Here is a 20,337-nt window from a genome sequence, read left to right as displayed (position 1 = left end):
GAGGGGACGTCCTAGGATGAGATGGATGGATGGGGTGAAGGGGGCTTTGGGGAAGAGGGGAATGTTTGTTGAGGAAGGATGGGAGAGGACAGAAGACAGGGGTGAATGGGGAGTGGTTGTATATGGATGATGTGATGCATGAGGTGGAATGGGTGGGGGGATGGGGGGTGAGGTAGTATGTGTGAGCAAAATTTGACGCAGCCCAAAGGGATTTCTCCCCGTCTTCTCATTTTATGCATGGGGGGACGGAGAGGGGGGGTCGCCGATTTAATGAAGCAGCCTTGCTGTGGATGTGCTGTGTCTTGCGACACTGCTGACCCAGGGCAGTGGACAAGGTGCAGGGATGACCCATCATCCAGGAGGTGCTAAGATAAGAGGGAAGGTGAAGGGGTATGGAGTGTATTTAGGGATGGAATGGGTGGGAATGATTTTATGCCTTTCCCTTTTTGGCTACCTCCCTTGTAAGGGGGAAAAAGCCTTGGTATATGTATGCACATTCCAGAGTTGGTAATTCCAATTTGTTCGCATGTTAATTTGGAAAGAGTTGGTGCCAACTTTGTTGTTGCTCTTTGTATTCTAATTTCTTTATATTCTTTTTAGTACTGGGTGTCCATAGAGTTGCTACACACTCCAGTTTTGGTCTTATTAATGTAGCTAATATTTTCTTAATCATTTCCCCATCCAAGTAGTTAAATGCCACTTTCATTAACCTTAATAGGTTGAAGGTTTCTACTATTTTATTGATACATTTGTCTAGTGTCACGTCTTTGCTGATTATTACTCCAAGGTCTCTTTCAGAATTCACTTTTTTGACTTCATCAATTTTATAATTTCTTTGATATTCTGTTTTTACTTTTTCCAAACTCCATTATACTACATTTCTTGATATTGAAGTTCACTTCCCATTTTTGAGTCCATTTCCAGAGGAAGAGGAGGCGAATCAAGTAGACAAGAAAAGGTAAGAAAAGGCAGTAAGGGGAAGGTGGGCAGAGTATTTTAGGAAGTTGATAAATGTAAAGGAGGATAGGGAGGGAAGGTAGTTGCAGTGGGAAGCGCTAAGAAAATGAGAGTGATGAGTAGGGAAAATGAAGGAAAAATAGGGAAGGATGAAGTGAAAGCAGCTGTTAAGATGATGAGAGCAGGTAAGGCACCTGGGTTGGATGGATGCCATGCAGAATGTCTGATGAAGGAAGGTACAGTTATGGTGGACTGGCTGGTGAGGTTATTTAATGTTTGTTTAAGAGAGGGTAGAATGCCGGAGGACTGGAGGAGTGCCTGTATATTTCCACTTTACAAGGGAAATGAGGACAAGTGTGAGTGTAGTAGTTTCAGAGGGATCAGCTTGTTGAGTGTAGTTGGGAAGGCTTATGGGAGTCTCCTTTTAGCATCCATTCCCAAATGTCTATTCCTCAGTACACTCTTCAATCCACCAAGGCATTTATTTGCTTCTCTCAGTCTACATTCTACCTCCACCTTCACTCCACCTTTTCCTGCCACATTTGTACCCAAGTATCTAAAACTATCCACTTCCTCCAGTCGCTCTCTCTTAATCCTCACTTCCAGACTACTGCCACTTTCACCCCTTGTACATCTCATCACACTTACTTTTACCTACATTTATCTTCAGCTTTCTTCTATCACATACTCTCCCAAACTCTGTCACCAACTTCCTCAATCCCTCCTCCGATCCTGCCACAAGCGCAGTGTCGTCTGCAAACAACAGCTGGCTCACCTCCCACTTTTCTCCATTTTCTTTAACCATCTCCAATCCCTGACCCACTACCCTTGCATTTACCTCTCCCACTATCCCATCCATGTATAAGTTGAACAGCCAGGGCGACATAACGCATCCTTGACGAAGTTCCACCTTTACCTCAAACCACTCACTCTCTCCATTTCTAATCCTGACACAAGCTCTACTACTCTCATAAAAACTCTTGACAGCTCCCAGAAGCTTTCCTCCTATCCTGTATATCTGCATAACCTCCCACAGTGCCTTTCTGTCTACCCTATCATAAGCCTTTTCCAGATCCATAAAGGCCCAAAAACCATTCTTCCCCTTTCCTATAGCTTTCTCACATATTTGTCTTACCACAAAGATCTGATCTACACAACCTCTACCCGTCCTAAATCCACACTGTTCCTCACCAATTACTCCCTGTTCCTCTCCTAATTCTCTCAATCAAAATCCTCCCATAAGCCTTCCCAACTACACTCAACAAGCTAATCCCTCTGAAACTACTACATTCACACTTGTCCCCTTTTCCCTTGTAAAGTGGAACTATACAGGCACTCCTCCAGTCCTCCGGCACTCTTCCCTCTCTCCAGCAAACGTACTCATTTAAATCTATCCAAAAGGCCTCCCTTTCTTCTATGCTCTTCTCTCTGCCAGGCCCATATGCACTTACAAAGACCCACATCTCCTTTCCCAGTTTCACCTTCTTCCACATTATCCTTGAGGAAACCTCCTTCCACTCCACTACACATTTACCTATCTCTTCACTTACTAGAATAGCCACCCCTTCCCTCCCTTGCCCTCTCTTCACTCCTGATAACCTCCTGTGGTGGACAAGCCCCCCACATGTGCTTCGACGCGATATTTTGGCTTATAGCATCGCCGCTGCAGAAATGGGATGGACCAGGAATGGATAGAGTGTGTAGAAAAAGCTGGCCTTCGGCCTTATATTAATTGTGTGTAGGACAAGTCTATAGTACGACTGTACTACATGCATTTGTATCCTCTTGAAAGCACAACCTAAGCCCTGCCGAGCCATGTTTCGGTCAGGATGGGTCGTGTGCTACTTTAACGTACGCATGAGGCCTATATAAAGATACCAGGTTTGGTGTCCCCAGCCAGTTCCTTTCAGTACTTGTACCAGCAGTGCCCGACCCGAGGCGCGCGGTCACTTTTATGGTTTAGGGCAGGGCTCTGCGCCCTGCCCGCGTCGACCCAGCCTAGGTCGACACTCGCGCTAACCAGAATAAAGCAACCAAACTCACTCGAGTCTCCTTCACTCCCTCGGCACCTAAGCACAAGTAACATTCACGAAATGTTAAATTGGTGACCACCGGAGTTTTTGGACTTGATTGCACCCAGCCGCTTCTGATCTGGTTCATCGACAACTTGTGTGACTCCATGGACGTTCTTCAACCCTACCACAGTCGCAGCCACCGCACCGCCAATCATCACAGCCTTCGCAGCTACAACCTCCTCATCGCTCGACGGCACGACCGCCCCTTCGCCTGACGTCGCTCTCGACCGCTTCCTCGCTCGACGTCACGACCGCCTCTTCGCTTGACGTCACGGCCGCTTCCCCGATGGATGCCACGAGCAACACAGCTCGACGTCACGAGCGCCTCTTCGCTTGACGTCACTCACGGCCGCTTCCGCAATGGATGCCACGAGTAACTCAGCTCGACGTCACGAGCGCCTCTTCGCTTGACGTCACTCACGGCCGCCTCCCCGATGGATGCCACGAGCAACTCCGCTCGACGTTACGAGCGCTTCTTCGCTTGACGTCACTCACGGCCACTCCTACAGCCCCCGCCGCAGTCACCGCTGCCGCCGTCTGCGCCCTCTTTAGGGAGTTGTCACTTCCACTGACGTCGCTCACGGCCACTCCTGCAGCCCCCGCCGCAGCCACCGCTGTCGTCTGCGCCCTCTTTAGGGAATTCTCGCTTCCACTGACGTCGCTCACGGCCAATTCTCCCGTTCCCGTAGTCGCCGCCGCCGCTGGCGCCGCCTCCGCAGGTTCCTCCTTCCACTGACGTCACCCACGCCCCCCCCCCCCTGCTTGGACATCACGATTCCACGCTTCGCAGGGGAAGGGGGGTAAATGTGGTGGACAAGCCCCCCACATGTGCCTCGACGCGGTATTTTGGCTTATAGCATCGCCGCTGCAGAAATGGGATGGACCAGGAATGGATATTGTGTGTAGAAGTAGCTGGCCTTCGGCCTTATATTAATTGTGTGTAGGTTAAATCTATAGTACGCCTGTACTACATGCATTTGTATCCTCTTGAAAGCACAACCTAAGCCCTGCCGAGCCATGTTTCGGTAAGGGTGGGTCGTGTGCTACTTTAACGTACGCATGAGGCCTATATAAAGATGCCAGGTTTGGTGTCCCCAGCCAGTTCCTTTCTGTACTTGTACCCAGCAGTGCCCGACCCGAGGCTCGCGGTCACTTTTGTGGTTTAGGGCAGGGCTCCGAGCCCTGCCCGCGTCGACCCAGCCTAGGTCGACACTTGGGTTAACCAGAATAAAGCCACCAAAGTCTCCTTCACTCTCTCGGCACCTAAGCGCAAGTAACATTCACATAATGCTACACTCCCACTTACACTCCCAAACTTACACTCACCCTTCCCTTTCAACTTAGTTTCACTCAAAGCCAACACATCCATCTTTCTTCTCACAAACATACTACCTATCTCTTCCCTTTTACTCTCATCTGTACCACATCCACACACATTAAAAGACCCAAACCTTATGGTGCTGGTTGGAAAACTCCCAGACCCTCTTATGCCTTTGCTTTTTCTTTTAGGAATGTCCCCTGTGGGGCTACAAGGAGAAGGATGCCTAGTCCCAATCCCCGTCCCTTTCTTCTCACCTCTTACGATCCAAGTGGAAATACTTGGTGGCAGTATTCTTTTCCCTCACCATAGGGAATTCCCCCACCACAGAAAATGAATACTCACAGAAATGGTACTGGACAGCAGCAAGGGGTTGGGGGACAGCATAATGGAGGGACAGTCGTAGTATAAAAGTGTCATCATTTCTCTATGAACAGAGTTTCCTCTATCATAGACACAATGATGTGTGGCTCTGGTCTGTAGGGGCACCCCATATAGACCCTAAAGTATCAACTGCATGCTACTTTGCCACAATAACAAGCAGCCAATACCCCATTTTGTCTGGTTTTTCTAATGCCAGATAGTCATTTCATTCATTCAGTCCCGAAATCATTCCATTTATGTTGGTATAGGCTAACTTTAATTTTTTCCTTTCTTGTTTTTTCTGTCTGCTTTGTATCCTTTATCCTGATATACCATTTTCTCAGCCTCACGTCTACCATTCTCCAAAAAAAAATTCTTTTCAGTCTCAGTTCTTTTTTCATTTGCTTCATACAGGACTGGGGTTTAATGTATCCCTCCTAATGAGAAACCTTTCTATATAAAAAGGATGATAAAAGGGGTTTCTGAAATGTCCTCTATTGAAGTACAAAATTCTGATGGTTTCAATCCCGAATCTGACCTTGGAGTCGATTTTTTAAATTGTATTGAGGAATACAATGGTGATTCTCTTATTTTCTGCAATTCTTCTTTGAAAGCCAGTGGAATTTCTCTAAAGAAAACTGAGAAGGGAACTTCCTGTACTCAGTCTAAAAGGAGTTAAATTCTTTCCTCCCAAAAAGTTAGGCAAGAAAAAGTTACTTGTCAATTTCTGCTTGGAACCAGTAAGTTTACAATTAGATCCTCTGCAGGAAGTTTTTGTTAACTCTAATGTAGAGTATGGTCTTGATGATATTTATTCTTTAGAGTCCATAGGCATTAAGGGGGATCTGACGGTCTGGAAAGCCAATAAAATCATATTGCATGGATTTACATTCCAACACTTCAAAAATATGTAGGAAAGTTAATTTTAGCCATTGGTGCTCGCTAACATGTGCTGAGTAGGTTTAACCTCTTCACTCCGGGCCAAAATCTCGCAGACAGCATTAGCTGCCAGACGTACGATGTGTCGTAATAATACTCGCATCATAAAAAATAGTCACCGCTTATATCGATCGTTCTCTCTTTCACCCGTGAATTTTGATAACCATAGAAAATGTGATGAAGACAGTTTAGAGAGTATGTCAGTAGGCAGGGGCAACTACAATAAATATAATCAAGACACCGATATGGCAGCCTCGCGTATCCACTTGCTCCTCATGCCGCCTACGTATGCGGCACCGTATGGAAGGGGTTAAAGGGACAATGGGCGTATTAGCCACATGCAAGAATGAACCCTACATGCGGCAAAATACAGCTCTTTTCTGCGTGCCTTTTTCTCGATATTTCCCTTTGTTTTGTGTGTGAAAATCTAGTGGCATTTAGCATCTTTCTCTCTTAGTTGTCGTACAGACTCAGGCAAAAATTTGTGCTTTTTGATGAAATGAACCTTTTGCAATGGGTGGCACTCACTTGTTTGGTGATAAGGGAAGGTGCCCATTGCTGATTAAAAAATAACCCTTATCAATGATTTGACACTGTGACGGCACCCCAGCAGTGAGGCTTTTACCCATAAAAGCTGATAAAGGCACAGAAAAGGAGAGAAAAAAAAAGGCTCACCATTGCAACATTCAACAGATACTAAAGTGAAAAAGGATTATTTCTATTTTAAATATCATTATAAACAAAGACTTTGAGTATAATTTATATATAGAAATTTTTAGAATGTTATATTAGAAAATAATTCCAGTCATAACATTTGAAACCAAAGTATGTTGTATTAAAAACTTCAGACATCTTACTGAAAATTTTGAAGCCTGATTACTCAAAACAAAAATTTTATGGCTTCAAATATTTGGCAAATTTTGAAAAATAGTCAAAATTTCTTCAAACTTACCATGCTAACACATGAATTTTGTGCCTTTCTCGTGTAAGTTTTGATAAATGATTAAAGTGATAAATAATATCGCTAGAGGGAATTTTATTGGAAAAAAAACGCTATCAGTGTGACGTCACAAAGTCATGCATTTTATGACCTATGTACATCTTGATCTATTAAGATTTTAGGAAAAAACAGAATTACACACTGTTTATATGGTATTTGAGATTTTATATGCAAAAGCAAGTTAGCCTAGGTAAAGTTTTAAGATCGGAAAACTTTTGTGACATCATCAATGACATACCGACTGACAGATGAAGAGATGGACATACATTTTTCAAATGCTCATGGAATATGGAAAATAATAATTTGATTATACTGTAAAAATATCAAGTCGATATATAAAAAACTTTTTTTTTTATTAATATTTTTCTATCAGACTGTCTGATCTCCCTTAAAGAACAAACCCCCGACATTGATGCTTTGGAGGTTGATACATTTATACAGTCCATGTCCTTCAAGGATCACTATTGTGTAAAGATTCCATTGAAAAGGGATTTGGTGGACCTTGTTCCCTCAAATCTAAAGATGGCCTTGGCAGTGGCTCAAAGGGTCTATGATAAGCTTGGGGACAAAGGCCTTAGGGAAGAGTACAAGGCTGTGTTTGATCAGCAAGAGGCCTTGGGCATTATTGAACCCATTACTAAATGAGTCCCTGGCCAAATATTTATACCCCATAGACATGTGCTCAAGAACGATGATCTTGCCACCTCTAAAATAAGACCCGTTTTGAAATGCTCTCTCAAAATAGGAAAGGTCCCTTCTTTAAATGAGGCTGCATTCCTGGGAGTTGATTTGATGAACAACTTCCTCTCTTGTTGTACTTCAGAACCAACAATTTTGTCATTTTAGCAGATATTATGAAAGCCTTCTCGCATATCCGTTTTGAGGGATGAGGGTGATTGTAATAGGTTCTGTTTCTTTAAGAGAATTGACAACCAATATATTCCTTACAGGTATACTACTATTAATTTTAGTTTCATCTGCTCTCTCTTTATACTGAACTTCATCATCCAACATCATCTTTCCATGCAGACTTACTCTCAAACTGTCTCAAGATAAATTCAATGTAGACAATCTTATCTACACCTTCAATGAATTTAGTTCACTCCCTGCTACGGTTGAGAGGAATAATAAGATCATGCTTAATGGAGGTTTACCTCTCAGGGAGTGGACATGCAGCTATAGTTCTGTTCTCTCTTCTCTTGAACAAGAAGTCATTAGCAATAAGAGGGAAAGGTGTTGGGATATATTTATAATAAGAATTGTGATACCTTGAGAATCAAGTATGTTTCCCTTAACAAAGATGCCTCAACCAAATCTTTTTCCACATGGCTCATTTCTCTTTTTATTCATACATTCTTCTGTTGTTCACTATTTGCTAGTTTTGTTGTTCTAGATAGTACTTCCTCTACAATCATTTGTGACCCATGTTTTATTTTTTGTGGCCTATATTGTTTTTCTTTTGATTATCTACCTGATTATTGGCTGCATGTTATTGTGGCAAAGTAGCATGCAGTTGATACTTTAGGGTCTATATGGGGTGCCCCTATGGACCAGAGCAACACATCATTTTGTCTGATAGAGGAAAACTCAGTCCATAGAGAAATGATGACACTTTAATACTATGACTGTCCCTCCATTATGCTGTCCCCCAACCTCTTATTACTGTCCTGTACAATTACTCTGAATATTCATTTCCTTTTTCGCCTACCTACCCTGTGGTGGGGGCAAAAGAATACTGCCACCAAGTATTTCCACTTGGATCATAAGAAGCAAGAAGAAAGGGACGGGGATTGGGACCAGGCATCCTTCCCCCTGTAGCCCCACAGGGGACATTCCTAAAAAAAGTAAAGGCATAAGAGGGTCTAGGAGTTTTCCAACCTACACCCTAAGGTTTGGGTCTTTTAATGTGCGTGGATGTGGTACAGATGAGAGTAAAAGGGAAGAGATAGGTAGTATGTTTATGAGAAGAAAGATGGATGTGTTAGCTTTGAGTGAAACTAAGTTGAAAGGGAAGGGCGAGTGTAAGTTTGGGAGTGTAATTGGGAGGTACACAGGAGTGAAGAGAGGGCAAGGGAGAGAAGGGGTGGCTATACTAGTAAGTGAAGAGATAGGTAAACGTGTAGTGGAGTGGAAGGAGGTTTCCTCGAGGATGATGTGGATGAAGGTGAAACTGGGAAAGGAGATGTGGGTTTTTGTAAGTGCATATGGGTCTGGTAGTGAGAAGAGTGTAGAAGAAGGGGAGGCTTTTTGGGTAAATATAAATGAGTGCATAGAGGGATTAGGGAGAAACATCAATGTAGTAGCACTGGGAGACCTTAATGCTAGGGTAGGAAATGGTCCAATTGATGGAGTGGTTGGGAAATATGGAGTTCCAGGAAAGAATCGTAGTGGAGAGTTGATGGTTGAGAATTCTCTGGAAAGAGAATTGACGATAGCAAATACAGTGTTTCGGAAGGAAGTCAAGCATAAGTACACATGGGAAAGGGTGGTGGATGGAAGGGTGGTAGATAAAGCGTTAATGGACTATGTAGTGGTAGGTAGGAGTATAATAGGAAGAGTTAAGGATGTATATGTACTAAGGGGAGAGTGGGGGAATATCAGATCATTTTTTGGTGGAAGGTAAGTTGAAAGTGGAGGATAGATGGAGAAAGAGGAAAAGGACAAAAGGTAGGGAGGTGCTTTGGGTGAACTCTTTAAATGAAAAGGAAAAGGAGAAAGAGTAAAAGAAGAAACTGAGAGAGGAGTGGGAAGGAGTAAAGGATAGAGTAGAGCTAGGAGTGGAGGAGGAATGGGGATGGTTCAAGGAGGGAGTCACAAAGTGTGCAAGGATGGTGTGTGGAACAAGAAGGATAGGAGGAAATAGAAGGAAGGGTAGTGAATGGTGGTATGTGGAAACAAAGAAGGTTGTAGAAGAGAAGAAGCAAGCTTTCACAGTTTGGTTACAAAATAGGACGAGGGAGTCATATGAGAGAAACAATGAAAAGAAAAGAGAAGTAAAGCACAAGGTAAAGGAGGCAAAGAGGAGAGCAAATGTGAAATGGGTAAGAGTATGACAGAAAATTTTGAAAGTAATAAAAAGATGTTTTGGAAAGAAATTAAGAGAGGAAGAGGAGGCGAATCAAGTAGAGAAGAAATGGTAAAAGGTGCAGATGGAGAGATGATAATGGAAGAGAAGGCAGTAAGGGGAAGATGGGCAGAATATTTTAGGGAGTTGCTAAATGTGATGGAAGATAGAGAGGGAAAGATAGTTGCAGTGGGAAGTGCTAAGAAAATGACCGTGATGAGAGAGGATAATGCGGGAGAAATAAGGAAGGATGAAGTGAAGGCAGTTGTTAAGATGATGAGAGCAGGTAAGGCACCTGGTATGGATGGATGCCATGCAGAATGTCTAAAAAAAGGAGATACAGTGATGGTAGACTAGCTGGTGAGGTTATTTAATGTTTGCTGGAGAGAGGGTAGAGTGCCGGACGGCTGGAGGAGTGCCTGTATAGTTCCACTTTACAAGGGAAAAGGGGACAAGTGTGAGTGTAGTAGTTTCAGAGGGATTAGCTTGTTAAGTGTAGTTGGGAAGGCTTATGGGAGGATCTTGGTTGAGAGGATTAGGAGAGGAACAGAGGGAGTATTTGGTGAGGAACAGTGTGGATTTAGGACAGGTAGAGGTTGTATAGATCAGATTTTTGTGGTAAGACATCTGAGAAAGCTATAGGAAAGGGGAAGGATGTTTTTTGGGCTTTTATGGATCTGGAAAAGGCTTACGATAGAGTAGACAGGAAGGCACTGTGGGAGGTTTTGCAGATATATGGGATAGGAGGAAAGCTTCTAGCTGTCAAGAGTTTTTACGAGAGTAGTAGAGCATGTGTCAGGATTAGAAATGGAGAGAGTGAGTGGTTTGAGGTAGAGGTGGGACTTCGGCTAGGATGTGTTATGTCTCCCTGGCTGTTCAACTTATACATGGATGGGGTAGTGCAAGGGTCGTGGGTCAGGGATTGGAGATGGTTAAAGAAAATGGAGAGAAGTGGGAGGTGAGCCAGCTGTTGTTTGCGGACGACACTGCGCTTGTGGCAGGATCGGAGGAGGGATTGAGGAAGTTGGTGGCAGAGTTTGGGAGTGTGTGTGAAAGAAGAAAGCTGAAGATAAATGTGGGTAAAAGTAAGGTGATGAGATGTACAAGGGGTGAAAGTGGCAGTAGACTGGAAGTGAGCATTAAGGGAAAGCGACTGGAGGAGGTGGATAGTTTAAGATACTTGGGTACAAATGTGGCAGGAAGAATAGATGGAGTGGAGGTGGAGGTAGAATGTAGATTGAGAGAAGTTAGTAAATGCCTTGGTGGATTGAAGAGTGTAATGAGGAATAGACATTTGGGAATGGATGCTAAGATGAGACTGTATGAAGGAGTGATTGTGCCAACAGCACTGTATGGGGCAGAAACATGGAACATAAGAGAGGAAGAGAGGAGTTTGAATGTGTTTGAGATGAGGTGTCTGAGAAATGAGGAGGTGAGGAGGAGAACAGGGGTGGAAAGGGAGTTGGGTGATAGGGTTGATGAAAGAGTATGAGGATGGTTTGGACACATGGAAAGAATGAGTGAAGAAAGACTAGTAAAAGAGGTGTGGAAGGCAAATGTGGAGGGAGTGAACATAAGGGGGCATCCTAGGATGAGATGGATGGATGGGGTGAGGGGGGCTTTGGGGAAGAGGGGAATGTCTGTTGAGGAAGGACGGGAGAGGACAGAAGACAGGGGTGAATGGAGAATGGTTGTATATGGATGATGTTGTGATGCATGAGGTGGAATGGGTGGGGGTTGGGGGGTGAGGTAGTATGAGTGAGCAAAATTTGACGCAGCCTGAAGGGATTTCTCCCCGTCTTCTCATTTTATGCATGGGGGGACAGAGAGGGGGGGTCGCCGATTTAACGAAGCGGCCTTGCTGTGGATGTGCTGTACCTTGCGACACTGCCTCTTACCCAGGGCAGTGGACAGGGTGCAGAGATGACCCGTCATCCAGGAGGTGCTAAGATAAGAGGGAGGGTGGAGGGGAGTGGAGTGTATTTACGGATGGAATGGGTGGGAATGATTTTATGCCTTTTTGTCTTTTTGGCTACCTCCCTTGTATGGGGGATAAGCCTTGGTATATGTATGTATTCTTTGTCCTTCCACTTGAATCTCTTTCACAATTTCTTTAGCGATCTCTTTTTCCTCTTTTTCTTTCTGATACCTAGGAACATCATGTTTCTCTTTAATACCATAGATTACAATGCATCTTTTTTTATCCAATGTGTCCCTGACCAAATTACCTTTCTCTTTAATTATTTGGATTACTGTTTCCTTATAATTTTCCTTGACCTGTTGCTGCACTATTTCTTTAAAAGATAATTTTTTACTTTCCTGTTCTACTTTCCACTGTTTATTTCATGGAAGTCATTTTCTTTGAACTTTTCTTCCACTTTCTCTGTCACTGCCTGCATTTGATCTTTCATCTCTTTCTTTAATGCCTCATTCCTATTCATATCTTCATTTTTCAATCTTTCTTTTCTCCCTTTATCCTATTTAGTTCCTTTTTCAACTCACCTATTTCCCTGTTATTTTCTTCATTGGCCCTTCTTAATAGGGCTACTTCTTTGTACATAATATTACATTCACTTTTGAGTTCAATTATTTCATCTAAAAAGTTGTTTATTTCCCTATTTCCATTATATTTTTCAACGTGTGTTCTCTTTTCCATTTCCCTCTATACATAATACCACTCTCTCTGTCAAAACCAGAAAATAATTTTTTTTCAAACCTTTAGTATGTCTTTGGTGTTCTGTTCACGCATGTCCTTTTTGGGATTACCCCATACAGTGATTCGACCCTACTTACATCTAGGCATCTTTTTGTTGGTTCTTTGTCCCTTTGATTTTTGTTTTTCCTTCCATTTTTTTTTAAGTGACTGACCATGAAAAAAAATAAAGATACAAGGACGGTTACATTGTCAAGTCACTCAAAGTACATTTCTCCCTTCTTGTTTTTGTAAACAACTAGGTAAGGTTGGTTCCAAATTTGCCCATCGGCAGTGTTGCTTAGCAGTTCAGAGCTTGTTTTTCAGTATGTCTTACTTCAACCGCTGTGTATTCACCTATCTGTATTTACCTAGTTGTATTTTACAGGACAAGAGTTATACTGGTAGTGACCTGTTTTCTTATCTCTACGCATCCAGTTTGTTCTTAAAATCTTGTATAATTTTGGCACTCACTGTTTCCCTGTTTAGTTTGTTCCAGACATCAATCACTCTGTGTAGGAAGCTATTCTTTTTCAAATCTCTTCTGTAATTGTCCTTCTTTAGCTTCTCATGTCCTCTTGTTTTTCTTCTGTCCCATTTTAATAAGTTGTCTCTATCAAGAAATTCCATCCCTTTCATAATTCTGTAAATGGTCAGCAAATCACCTCTTTCTCTTCTCTGTTCCAGGGTTGATAGATGTAATTTATCCAATCTTTGTTCATATGTCAAATTTGAGAGTTTAGAGGCCATTTTTGTTGCTACTTTTCCAATTCTTTCTAATTTCCTATTTTTTTTTTTTTTTTTTTTTTGTACTAGGTGCCCAGTGTCACAGCATACTCCAATTTAGGTCTTATCAGTGCAACCACTATTTTCTTTACCATTTCTTCATCCATGTAGTTGAAGGCCACTTTCATTGATCTTAATAAGTTAAAAGTCTCTCCAACTAATTTATTAACATGTTTATCAGGTGTCAAATCACTTGAGATAATCACTCCCAGGTCCCTTTCTGAGTTGAATATTTTTGACTTCCTTGGTACCAATTTTATATTAACCCAATATTCTATTTTTGCTCTTTCCAAATTCCATTATACCACATTTCTTAATGTTAAATTTCCCTTCACACCTCTGACTCCATTCCCTCATATTCTTTAATATCTGTCTCAATTAATGTGTTCTATTCTTATTCCTCTCTTTTGTAATGCCCCTTTCACCCCATCCATCCATCTCATCCTAGGACACCCCCTCATATTCACTCCTTCCACCTCTGCCTTCCACACCACCTTTACAAATCTTTCTTCACTCATTCTTTCCATGTGTCCAAACCATCCTAATACTCTTTCATCAACCCTATCTCCCAGCTCCCTTTTCCACCTCTGTTCTCCTCACCACCTCATTTCTCACTCTATCTAGCCTAGTAACCCCTATCATACTTCTCAGACATTTCATCTCAAATACATTCAAACTCCTTCTCTCTTCCTCTCTTATGTTCCAAGTTTCTGCCCCGTACAGTGCTGTTGGCACAATCACTCCTTCATAGACTTGCAAATAGCCTTTGACAAAGTACCACACAGAAAACTACTAAAAAAAACTGGAACACATAGGAGGAATACAGGGAAACCTACTAAAATGGATAGAGGACTTTCTGACTGGTAGAAAGATGAGAGTAGTGCTCAGAGAAAAATATTCAGACTGGAAAGAGGTGATCAGTGGAGTACCGCAAGGATCTGTGCTGGCACCAATAATGTTTGCTATCTATATGAATGACATGGATGAGGACGTGAACTGCTACATGAGCTTCTTTGCCGATGACGCCAAACTGCTAAGGAAAATAGAAACTGATGAGGACTGTGAAGCACTGCAAGAAGACCTAAATAGGGTATGGAACTGGAGTCAGAAATGGGAAGTGGACTTTAATACTAAGAAGTGTAGCATAATGGAGTTTGGAAAAAGCAAAAACAGAATATCAGGAAAATATACAATTGGAACCAAAGAAGTAAAGAAAGTAGGATCCGAAAAAGATTTGGGAGTAATTATCACGAACGACTTGTCCTATGATATACAGATTAACAAAATTGTCGGGGAGACTTACAATTTGCTAAGATCAATAAAAGTGGCGTTTACATACTTGGACGAAGACATGATGAAAAAAATATTGGTTACATTGATAAGGCCTAGATTAGAGTATGCAGCGACATTGTGGTCCCCCAGTACCAAAAAGAATATAAAGAAAATAGAAAGAATCCAAAGAGCAGTTACAAAAATGGCACCTGCACTTGCAAACCTATCATACAAAGAGAGATTGGCTAAACTGGAGTTACCGACACTGGAGCAAAGAAGAGAGAGAGGTGACCTATTGACCATCTACAGAATCATGAAAGGCACAGAGGTACTCGATAGTGAGAACTTACTTAACTGGGACAAAAGAAACACAAGAGGACATGGAAAGAAAATAAAAAAACATAGCTATAGAAGAGAACTGAAGAAAAACAGTTTTCCTCATAGATTTTTGGACACTTGGAACAAACTGGACAATGAAATAGTATGCGCAAAAACCATTCATGAGTTTAAAAACAAACTAGACACTGCAAGATACAAAGGCGGGACAACACGAGCATAGCTCCCCTTCCCGCAAAATACAACTAGGTAAATACAACTAGGTAAAAAAATATAACCTCCTCTTAGCATCCATTCCCAGATGTCTATTTCTCATTACACTTTTTAATCCACCAAGGCATTTACTCGCTTCTCTCAATTTACATTCTACCTCCATCCCCCTCCTCTCTTTCCTGCCACATTTGCACCCAAGTATCTAAAACAATCCAATTCCTCCAGTCTCTCACCCTTAATGCTCAAGAGGACATAGTAAGAAAATAAAAAAGATCGTTTAAAAGACATCAGGAATCACAGCTTTCCATACAATTGTCTATACTTCTGGAACAAATTAGAAAAAATAGTATAAGCCAAGAACACAATGGGAGCTACAAAGACACGACCTCAAGAGCATAACTTCAATCCTATATATTATACTGAAGTAAATACACCCATCCCTTCATTCTCTTTTACTTAAATCATGTAACAACTGCAACATATTTTTCCCCCAGTAATACTGGTTCCTTTTTGTACCCTTCACATAGAACATACTATCACCAATCTATGAAAAATATCAAACTGCACTGCATATGAAAATAAAAAATATTACCTCTGATCTTTTCTGCTCAATATCTTCATTTTTTCCATCCAGCAATGAGCGAAGTTCTTTCACTAAATCTTTCCATTTATAGACCTCAGATTTCTCAGATTTTAAGGTCTCACGAAGTCTAGTAATTTCATCACTCAAAGCTTCAATCTTAAAGAGAAAAAGAATGATAAAATATAAATATACATATACAGACATGTTTACTATTTCATTTTACCAATCAATCTAATACTGTACTTATAAAAATGCCTTTGCTTTTAACATTTGTAAAGTTTTAATCAATCAATCATTGCCTTGTGTTTTGCTAAATGGAACACCTGCAGTGGCTGGAAATGGTCCACATAACCTTTGGCAGATCCCTCTGGGAAGAAACTTTGGACTGTTCTCTGTGTTGAATCATTACGGGATAGTTTCTATGTCACTAGCTGAAAGTTGTAGGGAGATGAGAGCAGTCACCAGTTGTTAGCTCTCTATATGTGAAAAGGTGTAAGAAATACAGCTAAAGTTCAAAGACAGAGACCAAGTATCAGACCCTGAGGGCTGCACCTTGTAATGGAGGACAAGAGGTTAATAGGTTTTGAAAATGGCCCGGTTTGATGTCCATTTTGCAGAATTAACACATCTAATACGATAAATGTTTAACTAACATGTCTCAGAAGTTCTATTCTCTCCTTTTCAAATTTGAGGTTTCTGTCTGCTCTTGGTGCCTTAAATCTTTCTGCCATCACCTGTGAAGCAACCTTCACCATTTCCACATCAGAAATATGCTTATCTGAACTCTGCGCCGATCTGTTGAACAAAATAAGGCTAGTTAATATTTCTGCACTGAAAAGAACACGTGGATGAAGGAAATCTATGGTATCTGGAAATGAACCATCTGAATTAACTAATCACTATTTAATCTATACATGCATGACTTACCCACACCAGACACCTCAGAAATACAAATCTCTTCCTACACAGACGACATAACAATCACATGCACACATCGTAACACAAAGCTGCAGAAATAATCCAGCCATACTTTGATACACTCAACACATGGTTCATCACAAACAGACTCAAAATAGCTCCAACCAAATCTACAGCAACACTTCTCACCAACTGGACAATAGAACACAAATACATACCTCATCTCTACATCAGCAACACTCTAATACCATACACAAACACACCGAAAATTCTTGGTGTAACATACGATACATCCATGTCTTTCAAACAACACATCACAAACATAAAAAACAAATGCACACCCAGACTTAACGCACTTAAGTCAATCACTGGAACGACATTTGGACAAAACAAAGAAACTAATATAACAACATACAAACAATGCATACGCTCAGTGTTGAATTATGCGAGTCCTGCATGGGCTCCTAATCTCAATGAGAGACACCACAACACCCTTCAAATCATACAAAACAAAGCCCTAAAATCAATTACAGGCTGCACAAATACAACACCTACAGACCATTTACACCATGAAACAAAAGTCCTCAAAGTCAAGGACCACCTCGACATGAGAGGCACACAAACACTTGCCGCAGTCACCACAAACACATCACACCTGCTACACTACATAGCAGAACACCCACACACACCAAAAAACATTAAAACAACACCCAAAGACCTGTATCACACACAGATACTCTCTTCTCTTCCTCCACAGCCACCAAATACCAGCCTCCGGAAACATATTCATAATCATATCACTCACCGCTCCATTAACACACTGAAAGACAATACACTGCTGCATGCCAGACCCCCTGATATCCACCCTTCTGAATCCTCTCTTCCACGAAAGGACAGAGTCCACTTGGCCAGACTGCGGAGCGGCCACCACCCAGCACTTCTAAGCTACCAGAAGAGGCTGGATGACCGCATTGTGAACAGCTGCCCAGGATGTAACACTTCACCCCATACCATACAACACATAATGGAAGACTGCATTATACACAATCATGCACGCAAACAACACAACATACACTCTATAAAGGATTTGTGGGAAAACCCAGTTTCAGCTGTAGCATTCCTTGGGGAGACGGGACTGCTCGGACAGACAGTCTAGGGAACGACAACAACAACTAATCAATCCATTTCCCCTGGCTTCTGGCAGGTCTACAGTTCACTCCAAGAAAATATAATAATTGTGTTGTCTGGGAATTTTGTGGGGCATCATGGTATGAAGTGTTCCATGTCCACTATATGGTGTTTGCATCCAGAGGAGTTTGAATCTGTAACCAGGCCTATTAAGTGTAGGTACTAGCTGATGATGTCTTGAATGGAGGTGTGTCAGTGCACTTCTTACCAGGTGTGGGAGGGTTCTTTCTGTGGGGCTGTTGTAGTTTTTGTTGCAGTGTTCAATTTTCAAGTAGCTGAGCTGTGCATTGAGATGGCAGGGAGAGGATGGTGCTACCCCAAGAAGAAGGAAAGCAGTAATCTAAGATCCACCACCGATGCCACAAAAACACAACACTCACAGCCCTGAAGGGCTGGCACCTGGTCTCCAAACCAAGCCAAAGAGTGCAATATTAAATAGACATACTAATGAAGAGAAATAAAAATTTTAATGTAGGAATTCATATATATATATATATATATATATATTATATATATATATATTGTATATTTAGGGCACAGATTCTCACTAATACACACTGAGTTAAACACAACAGCATTTTGGCACCGATTAATCTTCTTACTGAGATTTTCAATTTTTCTCACAGTAGGTCCCATTTCAGGAGGGTGGGCAAATACAAGCCTTCCATAGTCTTCCATATTTAATTTGACGTTTCGACTTCAGGGAGTCACCTTCAGAATAGTTACAAGAAACAAGTCACAATTTTCAAAGCTACATGATTCACAATTGACAATAATGTACAGACAACATGGGTTCAAATATAGGCCACTTGGAAACGCAGGATGGGTCGTGACCCGCTACGTAGTCGGGCACTTCGTCTTGGAGGGGGAGGGGGAGGGGGAGGGGAAGGGGGAGGAGGGAGAGGGGGGGAGTCAGGTAAGATAGGTCTTCTCACTGGGGCACCACACTGGTCATATGGGGTTGGTGAGGTGTGGGAGGGGGAGGGGGAAAGGGAGGTGGGTGTTGCTGTTGTTGGGCTTCAAATCTAGTGGAAGAATTAAATAGCGGGATGGCAGAAATCATATTACAGTACATTGAATGTTAATAATTGGAGCTCTCTCCCTTATGTGAATGGCTTCAAGCATTTTTAGTTCCTTAATTTTGGCAGTGTGCAACTATCCTAGTGTTATCCACGATTGTCTCCCTATCGATTACAGCCTGGTGATATTGGTGGTGGTGTTGTTTAATTGCTCCTTGTTGTAAATGTAGGGACAACCGTCTACTCAGTTGGCATGTCGTGAACCCAATGTATGAAGAATCAAAGGGTGCGCAGTCCCCAGTAGTACAACGGTATTCATATATGACATTGGTTCTCGATAATATGCCGCCATTGCCAGACAGATTGTTCCCTTGTTATGAAAAACAATCTGTCTGGCAGCCTAGTAACCCCCATCATACTTCTCAGACACCTCATCTCAAACACATTCAAACTCCTTCTCTCTTCCTCTCTTATGTTCCGTGTTTCTGCCCCATACAGTGCTGTTGGCACAATCACTCCTTCATACAGTCTCCTCTTAGCATCCATTCCCAAATGTCTATTCCTCATTACACTTTTTAATCCACCAAGGCATTTACTCACTTCTCTCAATCTACATTCTACCTCCACCTTCACTCCTTTTCTCGCCACATTTGCACCCAAGTATCTAAAACTTTCCACTTCCTCTAGTCGCTCTCCCTTAATGCTCACTTCCAGTCTGCTGTCACTTTCACCCCTTGTACATCTCATCACCTTACTTTTACCCACATTTATCTTCAGCTTTCTTCTTTCACACACTCTCCCAAACTGTCACCAACTTCCTCAATCCCTCCTCTGATCCTGCCACAAGCGCAGTGTTGTCCGCAAACAACAGCTGGCTCACCTCCCAATTTACTCCATTTTCTTTAACCCCATCGATACGATGACACCTACGTAGGCGTCATGAGGAGCAAGTGGGTACGCAAGGATGCCGATGTCGGCGTCTTGATTATATTTACTGTAGTTGTACCAGCGTGACCCCCATACTCTGTAAACTGGCTTCATCATATTTTCTATGGTTATCAAAATTCATGGGAGAAAGAGAGAACAAGCAATACAGCGGTGACTTTATTTTTTATATTGCAAGTATTATGACGCAACATCGCACGTCTGGCAGCTAATGCTGCCCGCGAGATTTTGGCCCGTAGTGAAGGGGTTAACCATCTCCAATCCCTGACCCACCACCCTTGCATTTACCTCTTGCACCACCCCATCCATGTATAAGTTGAACAGCCAGGGTGACATAAAGCATCCCTGATGAAGTCCCACCTTTACCTCGAACCACTCACTCTCTCCATTTCTAACCCTGACACATGCTCTACTACTCTCATAAAAACTCTTGATAGCTCCTAGAAGCTTTCCTCCTATCCCGTATATTTGCAAACCTCCCACAGTGCCTTCCTGTCTACCCTGTCATAAGCCTTTTCCAGATCCATAAAAGCCCGAAAAACATCCTTCCCCTTTCTTTTAGCTTTCTAACATGTCTTACCACAAAAATCTGATCTACACAACCTCTACCTGTCCTAAATCCACACTGTTCCTCACCAATTAGTCCTCCTGTTCCTCTCCTACTCCTCT

At 42.2% G+C, this 20,337-nt stretch overlaps 2 protein-coding genes across 15 annotated transcripts in view; one reads left to right on the top strand and one right to left on the bottom strand.

The window, feature by feature from the left end:
• Positions 1–20,337, bottom strand: part of osp (myosin phosphatase Rho interacting protein outspread) — a 600,580-nt gene that overhangs the window by 248,651 nt on the left and 331,592 nt on the right. For all 14 annotated transcript variants that reach the window (XM_076182079.1, XM_076182084.1, XM_076182083.1 and 11 more), the window contains 2 exons: positions 16,252–16,393; positions 15,608–15,754 (listed from right to left, as the gene is read on the bottom strand). In XM_076182079.1, the coding sequence (XP_076038194.1) occupies positions 15,608–15,754; positions 16,252–16,393 (289 nt within the window). The remainder of the gene's footprint in view (positions 1–15,607; positions 15,755–16,251; positions 16,394–20,337) is intronic.
• LOC143023539 (uncharacterized) overlaps positions 1–20,337 on the top strand; it is a 279,586-nt gene that overhangs the window by 150,606 nt on the left and 108,643 nt on the right. The gene's annotated exons all lie outside the window — the stretch shown is intronic.

The sequence above is a fragment of the Oratosquilla oratoria genome, unplaced genomic scaffold, assembly GCF_046742065.1.
Source record: "Oratosquilla oratoria isolate Oo_2021 unplaced genomic scaffold, ASM4674206v1 SCAFFOLD50, whole genome shotgun sequence".
In the NCBI taxonomy this organism is placed as follows: domain Eukaryota; kingdom Metazoa; phylum Arthropoda; class Malacostraca; order Stomatopoda; family Squillidae; genus Oratosquilla; species Oratosquilla oratoria.
This window is presented reverse-complemented; position numbering and strand designations above follow the sequence as displayed.